The following is a 24,056-nucleotide window of genomic DNA, read 5'->3' on the forward strand; positions in this document are numbered from 1 at the left end:
ACTGTGACTAAGATTGGTTGATAAATTTCAATGGACGGGATTTCCCTAACCAGCCCCTCAGCAGAAGCACCACACAAGCTTGCCCCTGCACACCATGTCACACCCAAAAATTGGTTATTTTGGCAAGGTGTGTGTGCATCAGAAGAACTCCCAGAATAGTACACAGGAGGAGAGGGAAATGATTCTATTCAAACAGCTGGAAGAGTGATGTTGACTTCCACCAAATATTTCCTGAGTAAAAGCCTGAGGGTGCCACTTAAGTCATTGGGACTTAAAAGGTAAACACGCATCCCTTTACGTCATTTTGCTACAGCAAATCATTCTGTGAACTACAGCAGGAACAGTTGCGAGCTCTGAAATAAAAGTCTCTTTCAGTACGCAAACTGCAGCTGCACCTGTCAGCCAAGCTTTAAGGTACAGGGGCTAGAGATGAATGTGTTGGTGTTGCCCACTGTGTGCAGACTGCATCTTTTAAAGCCCATCCATATCCTTTTGATGACATAATAGACACAGCAGAACTGTGTCAGCAGCTTCTACTTTGTAGTTTTACTTGAGCACACAGAAGAACCGGCTAACCATCATTACCAACAACCAATTTTGTTGTGGTTACAATAATAGAGCGTTCCATTAACAGAAGGAAGATGCCACCTGTCCCATGCTTCATAAGGGTAGGCGAAGAGTACAGAGCTAGCAGTTCAAATGGTTAAATCTCTTATCCAGGCCTGAATTGGTACCTAATTTTGAAGCAATTTGCACCCATCATGCAGGACCCCAAACCATTGTCCAGTATATGCAAGTCTTTTAAATGTACACTGCAAATGTAGAATTTGGAGCTGGATAAAGGATTCAGGCCTGACGTGGAACTGCATTGCAGCATGTCATCCAAGGAACCAGTCTAGGCACCAATGCTAAGGTGAAGTTGCTAGGGAAAGAGTTTTAGGGAAGATGAAGAAAGCAATTCACCACAAGCTCAAAATTGTATTAGAACTGAAACCTATTTTGAGGAAATAAATAAATTACATCCTGAACATATAAGCCCCTCCCCCCCATTTTGGAACATGGACACAACAGCGGAAACTCAAGTTCATCTTTATTTTAAGAAACTAAGAAAAATCTATCATAATTTATCACCAACAATGTGCTACATTACAAAAGCAGTCACACACATGCAAACTTCAGGAGGGGGGGCGGGAAACCACACACCTTGTTACAGTTAATAAGGCTCCATTTCCAATGATATCACTACACAAAGCTACAGTTCCATCGAGTTGTAAGAGATACCCCCCCAAACCCTGCATTCAAGGCACATGTAGCTGCATGGACAAGAGTTACCAAGAGGAAAACCATTTCTGAAGGCATGGAAGAGAAGGACCATATTGCCATGTGATGATAGGTCTCACAGTTGGGCTACTTCCGCCATAGCAATTCGTAATGCCTGGGCACTTTCTGCCCCACAAGCAAGGCAGGGCTATCCAACATGGGCACCTTGTCCCTACCTAGAAAACAAGCTTCTCCATCTCATGTAACATTTCCCTAGCAGCACTAATCTCTCAAGGTAATTGACTCAAGAATCCTAAATTCTGCCATCTCCATTGTAGCAGGCAGATATGGAGGAAAGTTAACACGTCAAAGGCATTTCTACCTCTGCACTGCTCAAGAGTTTCTCTAGCAAGTGGTCCTGTGCTACGTGCCCAAGTATGCGGAGGTGAAGGAGATTTTTTTTTATTCTTTAAATCCCTGTGGTGGGACATGGGTGTCCCACAAGTGGCATGTGGGGTAAAGGCGGTAATTTTGTCCCACTTAATACCAGCAAATGCTAGGAGGCCTTTACTAGGAAAAAAAGATGCAGTGTTTCATCGCAATTAAAGTCTGTTACAGCAGAGTCCCACAGTAAAAAGTGTCAATTGCATTTGTCCATCATCAAAGAAAGGAAGTCCCTGGACATGGCACAGCTATCCCTGCAAAGCACCATAGGAAACCTGCAGGTTGCTAGTGTTGTGCCAATATTGAGAGACAGGATAGCACAGGCATTGGCATTGCAATCTTGTCCACTTCTCTATACTGATGAACTTTGGGTTCAAGCTCCCAGGAAGAAGACACCCTGTACCAAACAATTCCCAAGCAGAATAATTCCCAAAGAGATTCTCATTGTCCTTTCCCCTGGACAGGGTACAGATGTCTATGTAAAAAAACCCAAGTTGATGGGCACTTAAGATGGCAAACCACATACCAGCACAAGCCCTCCCACCAAACACACACACTTTGAAACTTGGGGCATGACCCGCTCCTGAAAAGTACAGAAATGCCTAAAGACAGAGCAGTTCCTCCTCACTTGTAGATGCTCCCCCCGCCCTTATGTCATTGGAGGGGCAATTTCATATGTTGCTCTTTCAGGGGAAAGAGGTAGAAACGCCTTTCTCCCAAGAGCAAGCAGTTTGCTTTAGAAGGGTTCCCTGTATCTGTAGTCAGCTATGAGAAATGAGGCACGTGAACATTTTCTGCCAACCTAGGAAAGGTCTGCCAGCCTTTGTAGCCATTAATTGCCAATAAATCCATGTGGAACTCCAAGGCCACATCAGTAGCTGTATCAGACAGTTGCTTATCTACGGCTGGGGACAGCCCCCAGCCAAGTAGAGAAAGTATTGCTATGTCAACCAAAAGCAGAGGGGTGTGGTCCCCCCCCCCAGCACTTACCAGGCGAAGTTGCGCAGGCCTATCTCAAGTGTAGAAACTGCCCCAAATCACTGAAAAGCCAAACAAAATGTAGAGGGGGTCCAGTGAGCTAAAGCAGCTCAAAAGTGAATTTGCACTTTCTGGCAAGTGGCAAAAACAGTGGCTAAGCTACAGTAAAAGCCAATAGAGCAATCATCTCAGATAGTGTTTCTCATTAGCTGCCCAAGAGATCAGAAGGGGAGGAGGAACACCCCCGCAGTTGGCTAACACTAGATTCTGAAGTCTCTACAGGAACGGCTGGATCGTACCTAAGGGGAAGGGTGTTGTGGGGAAACAAGTCAAAATGCCCAAGGGAAACTTTCCATTTCCAAGGAAACAAATTCAGTGGAAGGTCTCCACCTCCACCACAGTCCAGTCCCCGTGCGGGGATGACATGTCCTCTGGGGAGAAGCTCGTCACAGAAGTGATGCTGGCGCGCGATTCATCCAGAGGAGAGATCAGTTCGGTCCACTTGCCAATCTCTGCTTCGCTGCTCAGGGCCCCCTTCCCACCAGCTGCCCCGGAAGGGGCCTCCGCTGAGAAGAGCAGCGTCCTGCTGATCAGCTGCTGCACCATTGTGGCCTGGATGCTTCCTAGGTGAAGAGCCTGGTCTCGGGATGCAGCGCGCAAATGGCGGCTCCCGTCCTCTTCCTCCGGGCCAGGAGTCTCAGCGCCACTTTCCACTTCATAGATAGTGGAGAGGATCTCTGACGGACAGGGTCCCCAGGGGAAGGGCAGGCCAGCCCCATTGTCACCTACAAACAGGGCAAGGAGCTTGGGTTGGAAAGAGTGGCCCTCAGGGTGGGGTGGTGACGAACAAAGAGGAAGTAAGTAACAGACAAGAAGAACACAACAGGAGAGCAGGGGAAGAGAGCCTGGGTTTACTTCTTTCTTTTTAAAAAGAAAACCTGAGATGCTTCTCAGCCTGGCAAGAGCTGCCTTCAAAGGTTGCTGTTATCTGACTGAACCCACCACCACTGCAATGCCTGGGCTGTGCAGAACCCTTTTGTTCAGGTCCCCTACTTTGTCTCCCTCTAGTATTGTCCCATCCAGATATGGGGCCAGCTTAATGGACATACAACAGCTGTAAGAACTGCATGGGGACCTGGCTAGGGTTGCCTTTTGGGATTCCCAAGCAACTCCCCATTCACTCATGGTCCCTGTCAGATTGCCACTCCCGAGTTTCTCAAGATGACAGGTTGGGCAGGTGGGCAATTAATTCTTAAGAACTTCATTGGCTTTATAAAACTTAAGCTAGTTCTTAAATCAGAGTTATTTCTTCTCAACAGCATCTATACTTTCGCGAGTCCTGGTTGACCATTTTACTTAAAAAGCCAACCAGAAGCAGAAAGATGTATCCATCAAGGAAGTTGTTAGTTAAGTTGCCAGTCAGCTCTGCCATTCTCTATTGACAAAACAGAACACCCAATCATTCTTACTGGGGACCCAAGTACGGTATCTTTTGGCATGTGACCTTGCTTAGTCCAGTAGGATTTCAACATATTTTGCTCCCTCTAGAATGGCAATTGGTTTGAACACTCCATTTCACTACACCTATCGCTTCTAAAGAGATCAACCTATGCTCTTCCTACCACCCTACAGAAGGTCACAAGGTTAAGGTATCATATTCCAAGATTACAACTATAACAAAGCTGGTTTTGCCTAGATCAGTTGCCTTAGCCAACTTCATAGGACTATAGTGTGGGGGGGTCCTCATGGACCATAGAATCCCCTGCTTGATGCTGGAATTTCTGAGCTAAAACATCTCCAGCAGAGGGCTGCCTAGCTTCTGCTCAAAGACCTCCATCCCCCTAGATAATTGGGTTTGCTGCCTAACTGGTCCTTGCCATCAACAGGTTTCTCCTGTTACTTAAGCCTTAGGTCTAGTCCAGGCCTCTGGAGCAGCAGAGTGGGTTTTTCCCTCTTCCATGGTATTCAGTCCCATTTCTAGAAAGCTCTCCTCCCTGCTAGCTGCATTAGAAGAGGCCTGCTCAAATTTCAATTCCTCTTATATTTGATAAGGTGAGACTCACTTTAGGGGAGCTGCCTGCAAGACTAGTCTGAAGATTGCCATAAGTATAACCCCTCCCCACCAAATGCTCTGCAGAGCCTTTTTTTGGCAGGGCTTCATCCAGTTCATGAGAGAGAAGCAAATAGTGATGGGATCCCATAAAGAAAAATAACCTTCACAGAACAGGGAGGCTCCAAGGTCACTAGGAAGCAACTACTAGGCTCAAGGGCTGCTGAACAAGGCCAGGAAAGTGTATTGACCTTGATGGATTAAAATTCTATCCAGCTCTGCAAAACATTCCCATGATTCACTGCTGCCAATATGCCAGTCAGATTTGCCCCAGTTCATGTGCAAAACCAACCAAGGTTTCTGGGCTACTTGAGCACACAAGAGGCAGCTCTCAATGACAGGGCTCCACACTGCGTCCCTAACACCTGAGCAACTTTGAAAAATACGTGGACCTTCCTTGGCGAGATCTCGGAAGCAAAGCCACTTACAGCCGCGTTCAGTTAGGGCTCTCCACTCTCTCCAAGCCCCCAACCCCCCCACCTCAAAACGGTAGGGAACAGATCTCCTGGAAAAACAAGACAGGCCAGATCAGATAGACAAAGTGATGCTTTATTCAACATATCAGGACTAAGAAGTTTACCCTTCTCAGAAAACACGCTAAAATACACACAGTTTCCCGCGAAGAAAAGGGGTTGTCGAGATTTGGGGGAGGGGGAGAGGTATCAAACACAAAGAGACAAAAAAAAGTATGCCTGTTTGGCTAGAAACACAGATGGAACAGGTGCACATGGAAGGAGAGGGGCCGTCTTCCTTCCCTACAGGGTACTATTGCACATTGAGATACCACAGGTTGGCACTTTTGACACAGACAAGGCAGGTTTCCTCTATACGTTACCTGCAGCCAAGCTATAAGTGGCAGTGAAAGGCTGGGATGACTCTTCCCCCTGCCCTCCAGGCGTCTTCTGGGGAGCTGGCGAGGCCTGCAAGGAGTGCTGCTCCCAATCCACGGGGGCCTTGCTGCCGGTCTCTTTGGGGAGCTGGTCCTTGCTGCCCTCTTCGCTCTCGAGGGAAGAGAGGCCGGGGCTCTTCCCACAGCTGTCGGTGGAGTGGAGGTGGAAGGCGCCAAAGACGTCGCAAGAGGCGGCAGAGTTGGTGGAGGCCGGGGTCTCGGTGCCAGCGTCGCCGGAGCCCGGCTCGTCAGACTCCTCCACGGAGTGGGGCAAGGACGGCTTGCCCGGGAAAGAAGTCGACAGGCACACGGCTGTTTTGGCGAAGCCCGGGTCCTTCAGGAGATCAGCGTCCAGCTCGGCTTCCTCCTCGGAGGACACGGTGGGCTCAGTGGGCGGGTCGCCAAGGACTTCGTCAGCAGGCAGGGTCTCCGCCTCATCGTCTCCCTTCTCCATGTGGATGCCCAGGTCCAGCTCGCCGGGCAGGTCCTCCAGGGGGCTCAGGAGCTGGTGGCAGGTCTGCTCCAGTTTCTCCTCCGACTTGGACTCTACCCCGGAGCTGCTGTCATAGTCCAGCAGTTCCTCGGGGGTGCTGGTCTCGCTGCTGCTCTTGCCTGCCAAATCGGGTCCGCTTAAAGTGCTGGACTTTGAAGAGGAGCCTCCCCTCTCTGGGGACTGGCTTGTGGTCAGCACTGTGCTACTCAGCAGCAAGTCTGGGAGCTCGGGGAGCTGGGCGGGAGGCTCCTGCAGCAGCTCAAGGCTCTTCAGGGGCAGGGTCTGGGGTTTGTGCACCAACACCTGAGCCACACCGCTCGGAGAGAGCTCCCCTGAGAGATGGGGCCGGAAGACTGGAGCTTCCCCCGCAGGAGCCTCCTCTCGGTTCAGGTTACCCCCACACATTTCCAGGAGCACTGGATCATCACCATCATCCACAGGGCCTCCAATTGCGGGATGTCCACCCAAACAACTGCATGGGTCGCTGTGGGCTACAGAAGGCTCTCCAACAAATTCTGTGGGAAGCAAGCTTTCAGGGGTCTGGGGAGAGACTGGGGCCTGGTCCTGAACAAACTCACCGATTACAGAAGTTTCTGCTGCATGTGGAGGCTCCAGGAGTTCATCTTCGGTATAAATGGCAGCTGTTTGTGGCCTCCCAGCCTGTGGAGAAGTGACCACTTCCTGTGTTACGTCACCACATTCAGCTGCAAGCTCTAGTGGGCTCCTCCTCAGCCTCTCAGTCTCTGTCTCCAGTGGGGCCCTGTCCACCTGTCGCTCCACCTCTGGACTACGAGGCAGGCTTAGGACCTCATCCAGTTCATGTTCGGCTGCCCAAGGCTCTGCCATAGTTTCCAGGGGAGGACCTGCCTGGCTGAAGGAGGAGGGCTGCTCCACTGTGAGGACAGACACCTCCGCTGCCTCTGCTGTCTGTGCCAGAGGTTTGGCAGTTTGGGCCTCTTCAAGCAACCCAAAATGTGGAACCAAGGACCCGGGAGAATGAAATCCTTCTTCTACACAGCTTGGCATGGGGACACCTTCCCCAGTGGACACCTGGGTGCCAGGTGACGAGAGGTGGCTTATGCCTTCACAAGGCTCTTCCGCCTCAAGCAGCAAGTGCGGCTGCTCAACAGCCACTGGAACATCAAGGCGCGGAAAGTCTTGCTCCTCCAAGTACTCAGAGTCTGTGCCTGCCTGCCTAGTCTGGGAAGATTCCAGCGTTGAAGTTTGGGAAGCAAGCCCTGAATCAACAGGAAGGGATGGTTCGTAAGTGCAAGCTGCCTGCAAGCCCAGTATTTCGTCACCAGGGACGTTCAGGACCTCAGAGGCGGCCAAATCATGTATCTCGTCATGATTCACGTCTTGCGGAGGCAGAGAGACCCGAGGTGCCTCGAGGGCTGCTGGATGCGTCTCGGTGGGAGAGGAAGAGACAGTCCCATCTTGTGGGCTAGACGAAGCCAGAGGTGCCACAAGGACTGCTGGATGCATCTCAGTAGGAGAGGAGGAGTCCTTCACATCATCCTGATCAAGCGAGGACAGGGGTGCCTCAAGAGCGGCTGGAGTTAGCACTTTCAGGCTGGGATGTCCAGCCCAGTCTTCCCCTTCCAAGCCCCCTGGCTCCAACTGCTCAGTTGCCACTGCTTCCACCCTGCAGGTCTCAGACACTGCCTCTTGGGAGTCTAGCAAGGAAACAGTCTCTACCTCTGCTGCAGGGTCTAATTGTTCTATGGGCCCTGCCTCCTCTATGGAGATGCTTTCTGCTTCACCGGTGCCCACTGTGGCATGCCCTTCCTTGGCCTTCTGGACCTTCTTTGGAGAGGGGGCCTGCTCTTGGCTAGGAAGGGCATCTTTCTTGGGGAGCTTCTTGCCTGGACTGCCCCCGGCAGGAGAAGCCTTGGAAGCAGAGACAGCAGCTCTTTGTGGCGTGGGCGGATGCGAAGTTCCACCAGCCACCTTGGCAGGAGTTCTGGGCTTAGTGGACTCCGAGAACTTTTTCGAGGAAAGCTTGGTATTCGGAAGGGCGGCCGCATTCCTTTGCCCAAGGTTTTGCTCAGACTGAGATTTGGAGCTTGGGAGTTTGGGATGCCTGGAGGGGGCAGGTGGCATCTTCACAGCAGGGTTTGATCTTGAAGGCTTGGCCTTTGAGGTCGCGACAGCTCTGGAAGCATCTGGAATGAGAAATAGTATTTTAAGTTCATTGCAGTGATTGCCAAAGCTGAGCCTCTCACAACATGCGTCAATGCATGTGGGAAGATTTAAGCAGCCGAAGGTCTGATTCTCATGGCAGCTGCAATTCTGCTCCAAAGCCATAAACATTTACCCATTTTATACCTGCCAACTGCTTTCATACCAAACAACATAAAAGCCACAGTACCATCACTAGGAATGCTTCGCTATGCACCACCCCCTACCCTAAAGCAATCTCCAACTGCTGCATCCCTTGCCTTATGGAGCCAGAATTTGGGTCACCTCAAACCCCCTTTGAAATAAGGCACCGTTAGCTATAGTTTAATGCAGATATGCAATGCAGGATTCCCCAACCTGGTGCCCATCTGATGTTGAACTGCAACTCCCACCGTGTTGGATCACTGGTTGTGCTGCCTAGTGCCAATGGGAGTTGAAGTGCAACAACCTCTGGAGGGCACCAGGTTGAGGAAGGCTGGTGGAATGTATAGTCCCCCAACTAAGGTGGCAGCTCTCACTCTCAGAAAGCCCCTAACTAAAATCTCACTTCTACTATGAACTCACTAGGTGGGCTTCAGCAAGCAGCTTTCAGCTGGAGGCATGCAACATGGAAATGCCAACCTATCTTCAGAGGATTGAAACTAGATACGGTTACGCGGGTTTCTTGACGTATAGAAGTGCTATATAAATGTCTCAATTTCCAGAGGGGCAGCTGTGTCAGTCTGATGCAGCAAAAGTGATGACACGCGTACTTGTCCCATGCCTAAAAAACACGGGTCTGAGCAGTTTCCTCTCTTTAGCTTGGAATAGGAACAAATAGCAATCTGAAGAAAACCTGATTGCTGTTTGCACCGAAAGAGCTAAAGAGGGGACAAGAGCAGGACAAGAGGAAGTGTGGAAAAGCCCATAGACTTGAGCCTACTTCATGAGATGCATGTATGCTGTGTACTCTTGTGAAGATTTCCTCATTTCCTTGTTACCCCCCCCCCCCATACATATCCAAGATTCCACAGAATGTGGAACTTCTCCCTTTTTGCATTATGCTGTGGAAGGCTCAGAACTTCCCATAAGCCACACAGGACCTACATATCTTCACATATACCTCTTTGTGTAGCCGGACTGCTTTTCTGCTGCGCTACTACAGCTTGACCAGCAGCTGGCACTGCCTGCTTAGGTTTCCCCACACCTTTGCCGTTGGCTGCGGTGCTATTGGCTGGTGGTCTGTTGAGGGCTGATGCAGTTGAATTCTTGGTCCCTGGCAACCAAGTTCTGAAACAGAAAGCAACAAGATTATGCAGGGGAGAGAGACTGTAGCTCAAGCCTTTCGAACACACAGAGGCCAATGGTGCCAGCATGCTGGTGTGTTGGCACAAATGCCAGCACTTCCAAGTCTTTGGCAATTAGCGGTGACCAGAGTGGCAAGGTTATCCCTGACAAATGCCAGCCGTCAAGAGAAGTGCTCCAGTGAGAAAGCTATAAAAAATAGATTACAAAAATCAGATCACTTCCTCCGTTCTAGCCGCTCCTTGGGCCTGAAGCAGCTTCAGATCCTCAAAGCAAGTGGGGTGGGGGGTGGGGGGAGAGAGGAAACATAAAATTAGCTGTGCTTCCCATTCCTCCACTTGTTTACAACATGCAAATCAGAGCCCTGGGAAACGCAGAACCTTCCTGGAGAATATCCCCACCCCCGACTCTCCAGGCCTTGCCTCCAGTCATTTCCAAGATTAAAAGAGGAAATGCATAAAAGCAAATTAAAAGTAGGTAAATTTACCACTACAACTGCTATTTCTCTGCCCACTGCTTTCTTTTTGGTACACCGTACAGACTGCCCCAAAGGAAGTCAACGGGGCAAAATTCTGCCTGTAGATTTGCCTTAAGATGACCACTCATTTCTGAAGAGCTGGCAGAGTGAAGATGATTAAACTGATTCCTTTTTTGTAAAGTGTGGCACATCACCAAAACTGGCATTTACTCTAGGCAGGGCGGCCTCTGCAGTACTTGCCAGCACAGTTCAAAATACTGCTTCAGTAACCATCGCTTTTAGCAGAGAACTGCCTGCTCCAGTGTGCAGTGGGGGAAGCACTGTACACAAGGCAATTGTGGGCCACATTTTCCTTAATCAGAATGGAAACTACACTTCGGTCAAGTTGGTTCAGGTGCTGCACTGTTACTAAGTGCACCCTATTCAGAGACTGCAGAGGTAGGACTCACTGCAGATCCACACAAACAGTACATGTGGTCATCTATGGGATGCATCGTTAAGTGGGAGGTGCACGTTTTTTGTCGTTGCTATGGTGGTGTTCAAGAAGCTGGCAGCCCCCCCCTGCCAATCACTCATCACGTTACAGACCGACATCCCAGTGTCCTCTGCACCTCTGTTCTCTTACTTCCTTCTAACGGAAGCAGGGCTCCATCCACTCACTAGGACACGAGTCATTTGGGCCCTTCAATGTTGCTGAACTACAACTCCCATCAGGCCCAGCGAGCATGGCCAATGGTCAGGGATGGTGGGAGTTGTAGTTCAGCAACGTCCAGAGGACCAAAGGTTGCCCACCCCTGCACTAGGATGGCAAATAGCCACTGTGGTGCCAGTGGACAGTGCTGGACTCAGGTCAGTCACCCTCTCAGCCTGGCCTGCCTCCTAGGACTGCTCCTGGGACAAAAGTACATGCTTTGCACGTACTGTATTAGGTACCAGCATCTCCAGGCAGGGCTGGGAAAGATCCCTCCCTGCGACCCTGAACTGATGCTGCCAGTCAGTGTTGGCAATGCTGAGGTGAATGGACCAGCGGTCTGACTCACAGCTCCCTGTGCTCCTCCGTTCCATACCTGGGGGGCTTTGTCTGTTCGGGTTTCTTGACTTTCGTGGAAGTCGCCTTTGGTGCTACAGAAAGAGCAAAGAAGATACTTGCCTTAAGTAAACAGCTGATTAAAGCACAGAACAAACGATCAGAAGACCCTAGCTGGATAAGCATGAAAGAGCTATCAAGTCGCCAGCAGAACAGGGAAGGCACCTGGAACATCATTTCTCTACCAGGTTTGAGTACATGGTGAGTGATTAGCACAGCCAGGCCTGTGCACATATTTGCAAGGTATACAAGTGGAAACCTAGAAAAAACCACATTACTAGGGGGTTTTAGGTGGGGGGCAGGGAGGAAGGACCCTTCAGTTAGCAGCAAAGTTCCATGTTGTTCCCAAAATTTGGCCCAATTTGGGGAGGGAGGGTATATGGGAAGTTACCATTGAGTTAAGCTGTGCTTGAGAGAACCTGGCCCAGATCACAGCCTTCTCTAGACAAGCATGCCTAGGAACAAAGCTCAAAGGTGCCATGCAATGTCTTAAGGGGCTTAGCACAGCTTTAATAACCCCCTGCTGAAGAGTTAGGCTGGCAATCCATACCTGAAGCCGTCACCTGCGTCTCCACTTTTGTGGGTTTCTGCTGTACCTCCTTCTCCTGACCGATCCTTTCTGAAGTCTTTGGCCCGCTGGGTCTGTCCCCCATGACCTTTTTCACTGCCCCCTTAGCAGACAAGTTGGTGGCAGCACTGGCCTTGGCCACTGGCTGCTTTGTCTGCAACACGGGGGGCTTCCTGGCTGCTCCATTGCTGAGCATTCTGGGGGCGCCACAAGGAACTGTAGGAGGACGACTTGTAGTGGCTCCTGGCTGCTTCCTGCCAGGGACCTGCACTGGAGCCCGAGGGCTCCTGCTGGGTGTCTGCTTTGCTGCAGGTGGACAGGCAGCCCGGGCTCCTTTACTGGCCGTTGCCACGCCATTCAGCCGTGGAGCTGGGTCTCCGCCAGCAGCGCCATTGTCATCCATCTTCGCACCGACTGGCAGTGGGCAGGCTGTCTGTATCTCTCTGAACCGCTAGGCCAGGTGCAGGGCTCCGTTTTCACCTGCGACCTGAAAAAGAGGACCACCAACACTTTGTGTGGAACCCCACCCCAATGAAGCTCTGCAGGGATTGTGTGTAGTATTGCAGATGACTCACATCCCGTTAGTTCAGCAAGCTGAACCTAGCTGCTTCGGATGCAAAAAGCCAGCACTGACTATATACACAAAAGCATTCATATGCGGCCATCTAGTCACATGAAACTATCTGCAGCTTGTTGCCAAAAGCTTTCAGAGAGGTGGATTCTACGTTGGTGGACTGCAAAGAAAAGCATGAAAATCCACGCAGCACGAAACTAATTTTCTAGGGGTGCCAAAGTCATAGTGGCAGCTGCCACATGTTGGTGTCTTACTGGTAAGTCAGATCAGTTAAGCAACAGTTGCGTTGCTAGGATCCACCTTAGAGTCACAAGGCCAATGTTGTGTTGTTCATTAGATTGGCCCTATTTCTGCCACTGTGCAGTCCCCTTTGTAGCAGCATTTGCCCATGGCTGGCAACTATTTTAGCTGCCTACTTTGCGACAAGGGTTCCATCACTCCCAGCAAAAAAAGAAAAGAAGAAAGTGTTCCATCAAAACCACAGAGCACTCAAGCTTGGGGGATGTGGCGAGAAAGAAAACCAAATCCACCAGCAGAAGGAGAACCTGATATTCCTCACCATGCTCTGCTCCCTATGCCTCCCCAACTGACTTATCGGTGGAAGAGCAGCTGGCAGGGACAGGCCAAGACAGAGTATAACTTGAAAGGAGGACCCTTCCCAGATGGCATCCAATGGACTGTCAAGGCATTTAAAAGATCACTACAAAATTTACAACCACTACTGTAGCTGAAATTTATATTCAACAATAAATCTTACGCCGCAAAAACCAAGGCAGCTCAGAGCCATACTATTTGATAATTAGATCTCCTATCGAAACCCTTTTCAGTATGACCAAAGAGAGGAAGTTATTTTAAACATGTCTTAGCTTTGGAGGGTGGTTTTTTTTAAAAAGGGATTTGTTGAGGACAGCTCAATTCCTGCCTCTAAATGAGGAGAGACTCAAAACTTTACAGGGAAAGTGTAAAGTGCCTCTGAGACAAGGTGAACAGCAAAACAGAAGGTGCAAATTTGTTTCAGAAAATGCCTCACTCTTACACACACTTGCTTGGAGCCTATTTAAAATGCAAGGCTTATCCACATTGATTATCCAGGATTGGCATGTAGCATACAAAAGAGCAGACGGCCTTATGCAACTGCCATGCACTGAATCTTGGGCTGATTTGACGAGAGCAGCCTCCGCCTACAAATCAGCCCCTGCCAGCACAGCACGCTGGCTGAAGCCGAAAGCAACTGGAGGGCACCAGGTTGGGAGAGCTCCCCTTATGAGAGCCTTGGGTGCACCTGATGCAGTTTGCACAGCAGGTTTGGGACCAACCAAGCCTTGTTGCCAGTGGTACTTTTGCACCCAGGCAGAAGTGTGATGAACTGTGGCTGCAGAGGCTACAATACATGATAGCACTCCTCTCCAGGGGAGAGGGCAGAAGACAAGGGGGGGGGGCTGCCAAGCCACGTGGTCCAAAGTTGACACTACCAATGATCTACTTTCCTGTGCAGGAAGTGAAAGACTAACTGGCCCTTGGCAGCCTCTGCACAGTCTTCCCAGGCAATAAGTGTCACAGAATACTTTGCCCGCTGCCCATGAGCTGACAGAGCTGACTTAGATAGGTCTCAAGTCACCCACTGACTTGGGAGGCTCTTCCACCTATATCCTAGGGCAGTGTTTCCCAACCGGTGTTCCGCGGCACACTAGTGTGCCGCGAGATGTTGCCTGGTGTGCCACGAGATGTTGCCTGGAGGGAGGCGGGCGAGGGCGTTTGCTTCCCGGAGGACGGAGCGAGGGCGCCCCCTGCTGGGCCGGGGCTCGCTCTCCCCAGAGGGTAAATCTGGATCAAATGGGGCGAGGGGCGGGCAGAATTCTGGGGGCCACTGATGCCCTACAGACCCCCCCAAGTCCTCCGGGGCGCGCGCTCTGCTGGGCTCTTTTCGGTCGTCGTGCTTGTGGGAAGCCGCCCCTTCCCTGGGCGACGCGCCGCCTCGCGACTCCGGAGTCAGTCCCGCGGGCTCTCGGAGGGACTCGCGAGCGATGGCGCGGCGGCTCCGGGGCGCGCTCAGCCGGGCCGCCGCGCGCCCCTGCGCAGCCCCTGCTGCAGCTGCCCGGCGTGGAGCGCGACGCGGAGCCGGCCGGGCTTGGAGGCGCCCAGGTAGGGCCGAGCCAGGCGGGGGCGGGGAGGTCTCGGTCTGCTGCGGGCGCAGGAGGGCGAGCGGGAGAGGGGGAGCCGTCGGGTCTCCTGGAAGGAAGCGAGGCGGCGGCTGAGGGGGATGCAGCCCCGTCCCCAGCAACAGGCGCTCCTCGAAGTGAGGCCACAAGTCGGGGCTCGGACAGGGCCTGGAAGCAGCGGCTCCGGCTCTTGGGAGCGGAGAAGGGGACTTCGAAAGCGGCCTGGAGGAGAAAAGCCCCGATGCAGCGAGAGCGGGGAGCGTGCTGCCTTGTCCAGGCCTCCTCGCTTTGTGCCGTCCGCTGCCGGGAGCAGGACACGGGGGCTCCTCGTTCGCATGCTTTCCCGGGTGATCGGTGAGGGTTAGGGTTAGGGTTAGGGTCCCTCAGTCCCTCCCCCCCCCAAAGCTTGGAGGTTCCCCGGCAAAGGGGAGGGGAAAAAATTGAAAGTTACACTTTCGCTGCGCGCTGACGTCACGGGGCTGTAATGGTGGTGTGCCTCGATATTTTTTTCATCAAACAAGTGTGCCTTTGCCCAGAAAAGTTGGGAAACACTGTCCTAGGGCACCCAATGGTCCACCAGCAGATCACATTACCTTCTGCCCACTCTAGAGAAGCCATATGCAGAAAGCTTCAGTGACTGCTGACAGCTATTAGATCACAAAGGCAGTTCCCAGGGTCACTTCCATTCTGCTCTTAGAGCACAAGGCAATGAGGGAGCTATGGGTAGAGTCTTCACCCATATTTGCTTATTCAGCTGGTTGTTTTAAAGCCCTAACTGAACATCCAGGACATTTAGCCACTCCTATGCTGAAAAGAATGGTTAACTTTTAACCCATTGTTTGATGTGGGAGAGAAAGATGCAGAAACAGCACCATATTTGCAAAAAGCACATTTGTTCAATGCAAGAAGAATGAACTTTATGGGACCAACCCCTTAAGTCACACTTGACACAACACCTCTCCATGTAAATAACCTTCCCAGGCAATATCAGCTATTGCCAAACAGTTCTGATAGGAAACTTTTGCCCTCCCACCCTGTTATTATCTTAAGAGGTCATTTTGTTTTAATACTGTACTTTGGTTTCTCCTGACCTTCTTGTCTCATGGATGGTCAAGTTTCAGTTTCACTTTCTGCTTGCTAAAAGTGTGTACCCTCCAAATTCCCTTATATCAACTTGACATTTTAAAACCCAGCAGAGCTAAGTGTTGTTCATGCTACGGTTGAACTCTTTGAAATCTCTCTTACACACACCCTGTCCCAAATTGTATTTACACTTTCCCCCCACCCTTCTACTGCCCACCATGAGTACCTTTCAGTTGTCTCAAATATCTTGTTTGGTTGTTTATAACCCACCGCAACATCCTGGCATGTTTATAATTCTGCATCACCCAAAGCTGCAAAGCATATGTTTCAATCCACATCTGAGCCCAAGGCAGGCCCATGGGAAAACCTGCTTCTTTTCTAGCCCTTGAATGCTGCTGCACATTCTCTCAAACTTTCCAGCTACATTAGACACTCAACCCTCCCCCCTCTGCTCTTTCCTTGAAGCCACAAGAAGTGCAAGGGAGCTGCAGCCCCTCCACCCCCATCACACCTGCCCCCAAAGCAAGAGAGTTAGATCATTCCAACAGTCACCCATTCACTTTTGGTTTTTTGTTTGTTCCAATTATTGTCCCAGGAGGAAGAGCTCTGCTAGCAAGCCTATAATTTCTCTTCTGGTTTTGGAGATGGCCATTACGTTCCCCAGCTACTACCTTGCCGATCCGCTTTAATTACACAAAGTACCAGGGGGAGAGATCTAAAAGCATCAGTGTGCAAAGACACAGTTACATCTGCTTAGCTACCCAAGCCACTGTCTTCCCCCCAACACAATCATCTATGACTTCTGCTTCCTGTTAGGTTAGGTAAAGGTAAAGGGACCCCTGACCATTAGGTCCAATCATGGCCAACTCTGGGGTTGCGGCACTCATCTCGCTTTATTGGCCGAGGGAGCCGGCGTACAGCTTCCGGGTCATGAGGCCAGCATGACTAAGCCACTTCTGGTGAACCAGAGCAGCGCACGGAAATGCAGTTTACCTTCCCGCCAGAGCGGTACCTATTTATCTACTTGCACTATGACATGCTTTGGACTGCTAGGTTGGCAGGAGCAGGGACTGAGCAACGGGAGCTCACCCCATTGCGGGGATTCGAACCGCCGACCTTCTGATTGGCAAGTCCTAGGCTCTGTGGTTTAACCCACAGCGCCACCCACGTCCCTGTTAGGTAGGTGATTAGATTAGCAGACATCTCTCCCATTTAAAAACTCACCTGATTTGATGCATACTCCCCAAACCTATTTCCATCTTATAATTCAACTTTACCTCACCAGTGATTTTCCTTATTCTTCAGTGTTCGTGCACTGCCCTTCCTTTGCACACTTCTGTAGCAACATCCTTTCACTAGCAGATGGTCAGTATACCTTGCCCTAAAAGGTTTTATTCATTCATCTCAATCCCCAAAAGGCTTTGCCTTTCTTCTAGAGCAGGGTTCAGCAAGCTTTCAGCAGGGGGCCGGTCCACTGTCCCTTAGACCTTGTGGGGGGCTGGACTATATTTTGGAAAAAATGAATGAATTCCTATGCCCCACAAATAACCCAGAGATGCATTTTAAATAAAATCACACATTCTACTCACGTAAAAACACACTGATTCCTGGACTGTCTGCAGCCTGGATTTAGAAGGCAATTGGGCCGGATCCGGCCCTCAGGCCTTAGTTTGCCTACCCATGCTCTAGACTAGCCCATTTCTGCATCTCTCAGCCATCCATCTAAAAGTCACTAGGTCACCTGGATTCCCCACCCCCATTTTTTTTTACTTTATTTCCTGTGGGATTTTTCCTGGAAGGGTAGCCTCTTTCCTAGAGAGGAGCTAATCCAAGGGGGGGGGTGGAGAAAGGCTATTTCTGTTGAGTACAAAGCCTTAATACAAACTTTTTTTCTCCATTTTAGAGACAGCCTCCTTTACGTGTATACTGTGATGGAGGGGGAGAAAGGAACCCCTTTGTCCACTGTCAACTACATGGGACCCTATGAATGGTGAGATAGTTGACATTTGTTCTTCCAATAACCAGCTGAGAGAGATTTGGTTCAGTTTGCCTTTCCTGCAAAAAGGCAGCCTCAATTTCATTTTATCTTTTAAATGGATTCATCCAGCAATACCAGGGAAAGCCTCACAAAGAAGCACAGGGTGGGGCTGTGTGTTCATACGAGATGGTAGCTCATCACCACTGCAAATCCCTCCCTTAACAAAGGAAAGGGCCTGCACATCTTAGGAATTGGTCCCTCCTGGTTTCATGCGAGACTTTTTAGGGATGGGAGCCACTTCCCCCTGTGGCCCCTGACATTATGGAGGCTTTGTGTTTTTGTTTGTTTATATATAATATAAACCTCGCTTTTCCAGTACCGACGCTTTTAGTGCACTTGTAGCCTTAGCTCGCTTCAATCAGCTTGCTGGGGAAAAAAACCCTTTCACGTCACACCTTTTTTAAAAAGGAAAAAATGCCCTGCTTACTGCACCCAGAGAAAGTGCAACAAGAATAACCACCAACGGGTACAGCAAATGCAGTGTGCAGCTCCCCTCTCCGAGGGTGACGAGTTGGTCGGAGAGGGAGAGCGGACGGGGCTAACAGGCTAACACAGCAGATTCTGCCCCGAAGGCTTCACGAAGCCCAGCGTTGAGCCTGGGATCCAGCTCCCAGTCTTCCCTTTGGCCGGGAGGATCCATTCAAAAACTGCCCAGCCTAACAAAAAAGCCAACACCCCGCCCCGCCCCTCCAGATCAGGGCTGTTCGCTCGGTCCGCTTTGCACCTGCCGGCGCCATGTGCACGGGAGCCCCCCCCCCCGCTTCCCCCAAATAAGCTGACCCCCAGCACGTGGGAAACCGGGGGAAGAGAAGCAACCCGCCCTGCCCAGCCGTGGGGGGGTGGGGAGAAGAGCCGCCCAGATCCTCTCCGCTCCGCGCGCAGTTCCCAAAGCTCCGGCCAGGGGCCGCCCGCCGCCGGAACTCCCGGCGCCCCCTCGACGGCTGTTACCTCGCTCGCTCGCTCGCGGCGCGCCGGGAAGCCGAGCCAACCGTCCCTCGGCCGCTCCAGCAAGCGAAGGAGCCCTGGGGGGCTTTTGTCTCCGTGCAGGGGATGCTGCCGGCCGGCCTGGGCGTCGCTGGTGCTGGTACTGCCGGCGGCGGCGGCGCCTGCCCTGGGCGTGTGTGGCCGGAGGGCTCGAAGACAGGCGGACTGGAGGCGGCGGCGGCAGCGCCAGAGACGCACAAAGTGGGCATGGGGAAAGGGGCGGGGCAGGAGGGAGAGCAGAAATGCCCCTCTCAATTACCTGGCCAGCCAATGGCAGCGCCGGTTGGGGTTTGGAAGGGATGATGTCACTCTCGGGGGGAGAGGCTGGCGCTGCGCGGATCAATTGTGTCTTCGGCTGCGCCGCCGGCAGCTATTATGGCCCCCGCCCCGCCCCCGCCCATGTGGCAGCTGGTTAATAGTAATTCAGCCGCGGGGGGGGGGTGTTAACCCTCCGCCTGCCGGAGCGCTGATAGCGAGCCTGCTACTGTCAGAAGAGGACACACGGGGCTGGTTCACACGTGCGCGGATATACCCCCCTCTCCTGACCTGAACGTGTGAACTGGTTTTACTGAAAAGAGTCGTTCGAGCAGGGGCCGACCCGGGGTGGCAGGACCCTGCCTGGGTCAAAGGGGCCCTTAGTGGGCCCTCCTGGCAGACCGGGCTGGCTCACCCTCCCCATCCCCAAGCAGGCTCACTGTCTGGCAGTGGTACTGACAGGAGCACCAGCCAGGCCTGCACAGCTTTACTTGCCTGCTGTTGCCCTTTCCCGTTTCCGCACCATGAGGATATTCTGGAGGGCCACAGTCTCCCCGTCCACCATCTGTACTGTAGCCCTCCGAAACAAGAATTTGTTCCAGTTCCTCAGACACTGATCTCATCTGAAAGATTTGCCTCAGGCGTTCTAAAAACTTTAATATCCACAGAATGAAGAGACAGAATTGGAAAGGCTGGAGTGATCTACTACAGGACAGACCTAGAAGAAAAAGCAACTGAACACAACATTTTGTCAAAGGAACCAGCCCAAACTGTTCCTTTAAAAAAGCCCAACAATTTTGGTGGTTTCCTCAACAACTTTTGAGGTGTCCTGGTTTTTACTTTTTGAAATATCGTATGGTATCAGCTGTGCCAACAATGCCTTCCTAGTGTCTGTATAGGACAAATAAGCAAGGACCCACAGTAAAGAATAAATGGGCACAATGCTTACATTTTTTTTAAGGCCGCATAAGCTAGTGGGAAGATATTTCATTTTCTCAGGACACACTGCTGCCAACCTGAAAGTCACCAGCATTTAACAACAACAAAAACTGTTACGAGGACTCCAGTGTGAAATTGCTGGATTAGAATTTATGAGTACCGTAAGTTTAATCCTATGTATTCAGATCAGGAATTTCTGTCTCATGGTCTCTTGTATTTCATGACCTTTTGGCCCAGTTGTTCACAATTGTTTTCTCTATAGACATATATGTGAATATATGTTTGATGAACTGGGCTCTAGTCCACCAAGTCTTATGCTGCAATAAATTGGAGTCTCTTCAACGTGCCACAAGACTTTCTGGTTGTTGTTTCTTGCTTTGCTTTGCTTTTAATCAACATGCCATCAGCCTATGTGCTTTGTGGCAGCAGAGTCCAAGTGGCTTACACACCCTGCTGTCTTTTACATCATGCTACTTCTGAGGGCTGCTTTCCAAAATCAGCTGAAAACGCAACACTTAATATAGCACTATATTATCTAGCACTGTCCACCCCCATGTCCAGGATCTTTCTTTCATGTTTGCTCAGACCTACAGCTTGCCTTAGGGCCTTCTTCACTGATGGTGGACAAACTAATTTGGATTGTATTTGCAGGCTGCAGCTCTTGAGGTAGATGCTGCATGGTGCATTGCAGAAAGGCCTGATGAAGTGGTCTCCATCTTTCCTTAGCCGACAAGGAGTAGTGAGGATGATTATGGGAAGAGTTGTCCTGGCCTTCAGAGTGGCAGCTAATTCCAGAGGTGGGTGCTTCTTGCTTGCCTCTAATCTCTGTGTTTTTTAATTTTTTGTTTACTTTAGGGGTGAAAATGCTGAATCTCAACACCAGGGGAAGAGTAGGGCTAGCCCAAATCATTTTGCTGCCTCAGGCAAAGGGCAAAATAGTGCCCCCTTCCCTTCCCACGTACAGAATTCAACAGGACTGGTGACGAACCTGAGTTCCACAACACTCGTAATGGCTGTGTGTGTTGGCTCTTTCTGCATCCAGAATCTCTCCTTCACTGTCAGCTGTGCTCATTAATCACCACCACCCTGAAGTCCCTTCATTAGTCCCCCAGAACTTAGCCTGGATCAGAGTTGTCTTATGTAATAATTGTTTAATTTTATAAAAACCAAACAAAGATTTCCATATATGCATGTATCTGCAAAATATAAAACCACTGACCCTTTTCATTTTAATACATAGATCTCTTTAAAATAAAGCCCACTATTCATTAGATGAATTGGGAGAAACAGCAGAGGAGGAGAAGAACTGGAAAGCACTTTGCACAATGAAATAGCTCTAATATGATTATTTAAGAAAAATCACAACAACAATAATGGATAAGGAGAGAGACATTCTTCACATATGGCTGCTATACCTGGTTTATTCTTTATAGGCCATATGGAGGTTCCACCACCCCACCCTAACCAGGCACCCGGGCCTGAATCAGAGATTTCTGCATGCACCAGGAAGTTGCACATGTGCTGCTGTGCTTAAAAATACACACATCCATTCCCCCCAGCAACATGGTTAGTGCTCCTCCAGTCCTGCTGGCTCTAATTTTTGTGTGGGAAAGAGGGACACTGGACTCAATCTATTCATCACCACCTCTGCCTCCTCTCCAATCTGCCTCTCCAAGGATCAGCATAGATAGAGCTGGCAAATTGGCAGTGTGTTCAGCTCTACACTCTTCTGCAGGCTGGATCAGATCACTTCACTCCTACTCCAGCCATTACACTCCAGTAAGGGAGATCAATGAACAGCAACCTCTTTCCACTCACAGACTGAAGTCTTTAATGAGCCAAAGAGCTTTGAGATTTCGATGAGGGACGGCAATAACACTCAGAATTGTTGATTACAATTTTGAGTACTGATTTGCAACTGTCCCAAATCCCACAATTTATTTTATGTGTTTTCAGCTTGGGAAACGGTGGCATAGATTATATAGTGCAGTCCAGTGAAGCAGCCGGCTGTTGCAGACTTAAGCACTCTCTCTTGTGTTTGCTAAGTTGCATAGCGTTAAGAGTTTTGGAGGAGGTAGACTGTATGCTGAGGCCCTTCTCACCCCTGGCCCCTGCAAGTGTTGAAATCTAATCAAGGATTCTAATTCCTGGAAAAGCTAGGCTAGCTTCCTGGTGAGGTGACAGACTAGGTACTGGGCTACAGATGGAACAGAAGTGGCTCAGCACCAGAGGGCAAATGGGTGGGTCTCCTCCCTCCGTTGGCTGGAAGTTAAAGAGGAGGGTCAGAGTTGAGAGTGAAGTTATGTGAGTTGGAAGATGGAAGCAAGGCAGCAGGCTGGTAAGGCAGAGGGTCAGAGTGACGCCTGATTTCTCTTGCAATCCAAGGCTGTGGCTATGGGAGAAGCAAGACCCTTTTGGGGTGTCAACGCTGTGAACCCCTCCATTGTAGGCTTAGGTTGTATAGAAGTGTAAATCAATTATGCACCATAGCCTCCGCTGTGCCACACTCCAAGGAAACCGAACCCTGGGTAAGTGTCACGGGGAGATTAGGGTGGCGTACAACAACATAATGGAAAGACTTCTAGGCTGGAGCAGGGAGCAAGCCATTGTTGGAAACCGGAAAAATAAACTCTACCCTCCTAACCCATCCCCATCCCCGTCCTGTCCCATCCCCAGTTTCAATGGACTTGTGCTGCAGTGGATACAATGGACCATTATTATTATTAGCGTATTTTCATGACATCTTTTAGAGATCTGGTTGCTGGTTCTGGCCCCATAAGATACCTCTTTTTAAACATTTAAAAACAGAAAATCCATAACCCCAAAGGTGACACTTCTCACGGATTTTGTGTGACATAGTCAATGAATATGCTAATTCCAGAAGACAAGAATTGGATTGTCATTGTTTGAGGAGACATAGCTAAATTACTTTACCCCTCTCCTATTTGTAAAAGCTGGTCTAAAAGCAAGAGGTTTTGATCTCTTACTCTAAAAACCACATTCCATGCATGGTTCAGGCAGCCAACCTGGCTTTTACAGAGAAGGTGGCCTCTAGATGGCAGTAAAGTCACACTGCTGTAAGATCCCCTCTCCTGCCCTACAGGCACTGTGACCCAAGGTAAGTCTCTTTCCAGGTCTTGAAGCTTGTTGTACAGTTATGAACTCCTCTCTGAAATCCAGGACAGCTGGTGTCAGTCCAGCTAGCAAATACAAGGCCAAGTGGTCTGACTCTGTGTATAGAAGCTTCTGGCGTTCATTTGTATCCTTAAAATGAGATTTAACCAGTGCAGAACAATGCTAGCATCATCTGTATCTTACCATCTTTCTGTTAACATGAGTATTAATGGCATATTTCTCATTCCACCCCCTTGCAAAATAATGACATATTGCTAACTTATTCATTTTGGGACCTACTAGAATCCAAATATCTGCAGGGGATGTTGTGTGCTGGTGATTTTCATGATGTTTTGTATTTATATCCTTGTAGGGTTATTGGAGTGCATATCATTTAGCATTCACCTTTGGTGAATTTGGTTTGAATGTTTTCAGATCAGCGTTCCTATCAAAAGCAGATCTAGGAGAGCACAACCGGTTCGATGGCACCAGAGGTGGGGAGCGGGTGGATCCTGACCGCTTAAATTTGAGACACCAAGATCCGCCACTGTTCCCATTTACTGTAAATCAGCTCATGTTGATTCCCTATAGCAGTGGTTTTCAACCAGTGTGCCGTGGTACCCTGGGTGCCTTGATTGATGGTCAGGGGTACCGTAGACCAGTGTTTCCCAACCTTGGGCCTCCAGCTGTTTTTGGACTACAACTCCCATCATCCCTAGCTAGCAAGACCAGTGGTCAGGGATGATGGGAATTGTAGTTCAAAAACAGCTGGAGGCCCAAGGTTGGGAAACATTGCCGTAGGCAACACTGGCCTCTGCCCCTCTTTCCTTCCTTCCCTTCTCTGATGCCCTCTTGTGTCTCTGCCTCTCAAAGGCTTGCACAGCTGTTTGTTGCAGCAGCCCAGGCTATAAGCTCCACAGGCAAATGGTGCCTCCGGGAGGCACCTCTCTTTGGGGGAGTGGGGGACGCTCAGAGACCAGGGACAGCAGCAGCAGCTGCCCAGAGGACTCCCAAGGAGACGGGAGAGGAGGCTGAGGGAACACTCCACATGGGAAGGTGTTTGAAAAAGGATGAGAGGCTGCCAGCTCTGCAGGCACAGGGTGACATAACTGGGCTCCTGAGCCCCACAGGGGAGCTG

General features: G+C 50.4%; 1 protein-coding gene and 1 long non-coding RNA gene across 10 annotated transcripts; one reads left to right on the forward strand and one right to left on the reverse strand.

The window, feature by feature from the left end:
* Positions 1–1,101: 1,101 nt before the first annotated feature.
* LOC309364160 (uncharacterized protein) lies at positions 1,102–19,536 on the reverse strand. 9 transcript variants are annotated; one of them, XM_081900937.1, is made up of 6 exons: positions 18,575–18,737; positions 11,755–12,259; positions 11,158–11,239; positions 9,542–9,624; positions 5,628–8,339; positions 1,102–3,467 (listed from the first exon to the last, which is right to left on the reverse strand). In XM_081900937.1, the coding sequence occupies exons 2-6, from the start codon at positions 12,173–12,175 to the stop codon at positions 3,055–3,057; spliced, it is 3,711 nt and encodes a 1,236-aa protein (XP_081757063.1). In that variant the 5' UTR covers positions 12,176–12,259; positions 18,575–18,737; the 3' UTR covers positions 1,102–3,054. The 9 variants fall into 9 exon arrangements, with proteins under 9 accessions (XP_081757063.1, XP_081757059.1, XP_081757064.1 ...); XM_081900933.1 differs by lacking the exon at positions 18,575–18,737 and adding an exon at positions 18,870–19,536 and having other exon boundaries at positions 1,103–3,467; positions 9,458–9,624; XM_081900938.1 differs by having other exon boundaries at positions 1,103–3,467; positions 11,185–11,239; positions 18,575–18,734.
* Positions 18,778–20,156, forward strand: LOC309364163. Its single transcript, XR_014165762.1, has 2 exons — positions 18,778–18,811; positions 19,534–20,156. It is a non-coding gene; the product is annotated as an uncharacterized lncRNA (long non-coding RNA).
* Positions 20,157–24,056: the final 3,900 nt, after the last annotated feature.

Source organism: Podarcis melisellensis (genome assembly GCF_964234715.1).
Source record: "Podarcis melisellensis genome assembly, chromosome: 2".
Taxonomy (NCBI): domain Eukaryota; kingdom Metazoa; phylum Chordata; class Lepidosauria; order Squamata; family Lacertidae; genus Podarcis; species Podarcis melisellensis.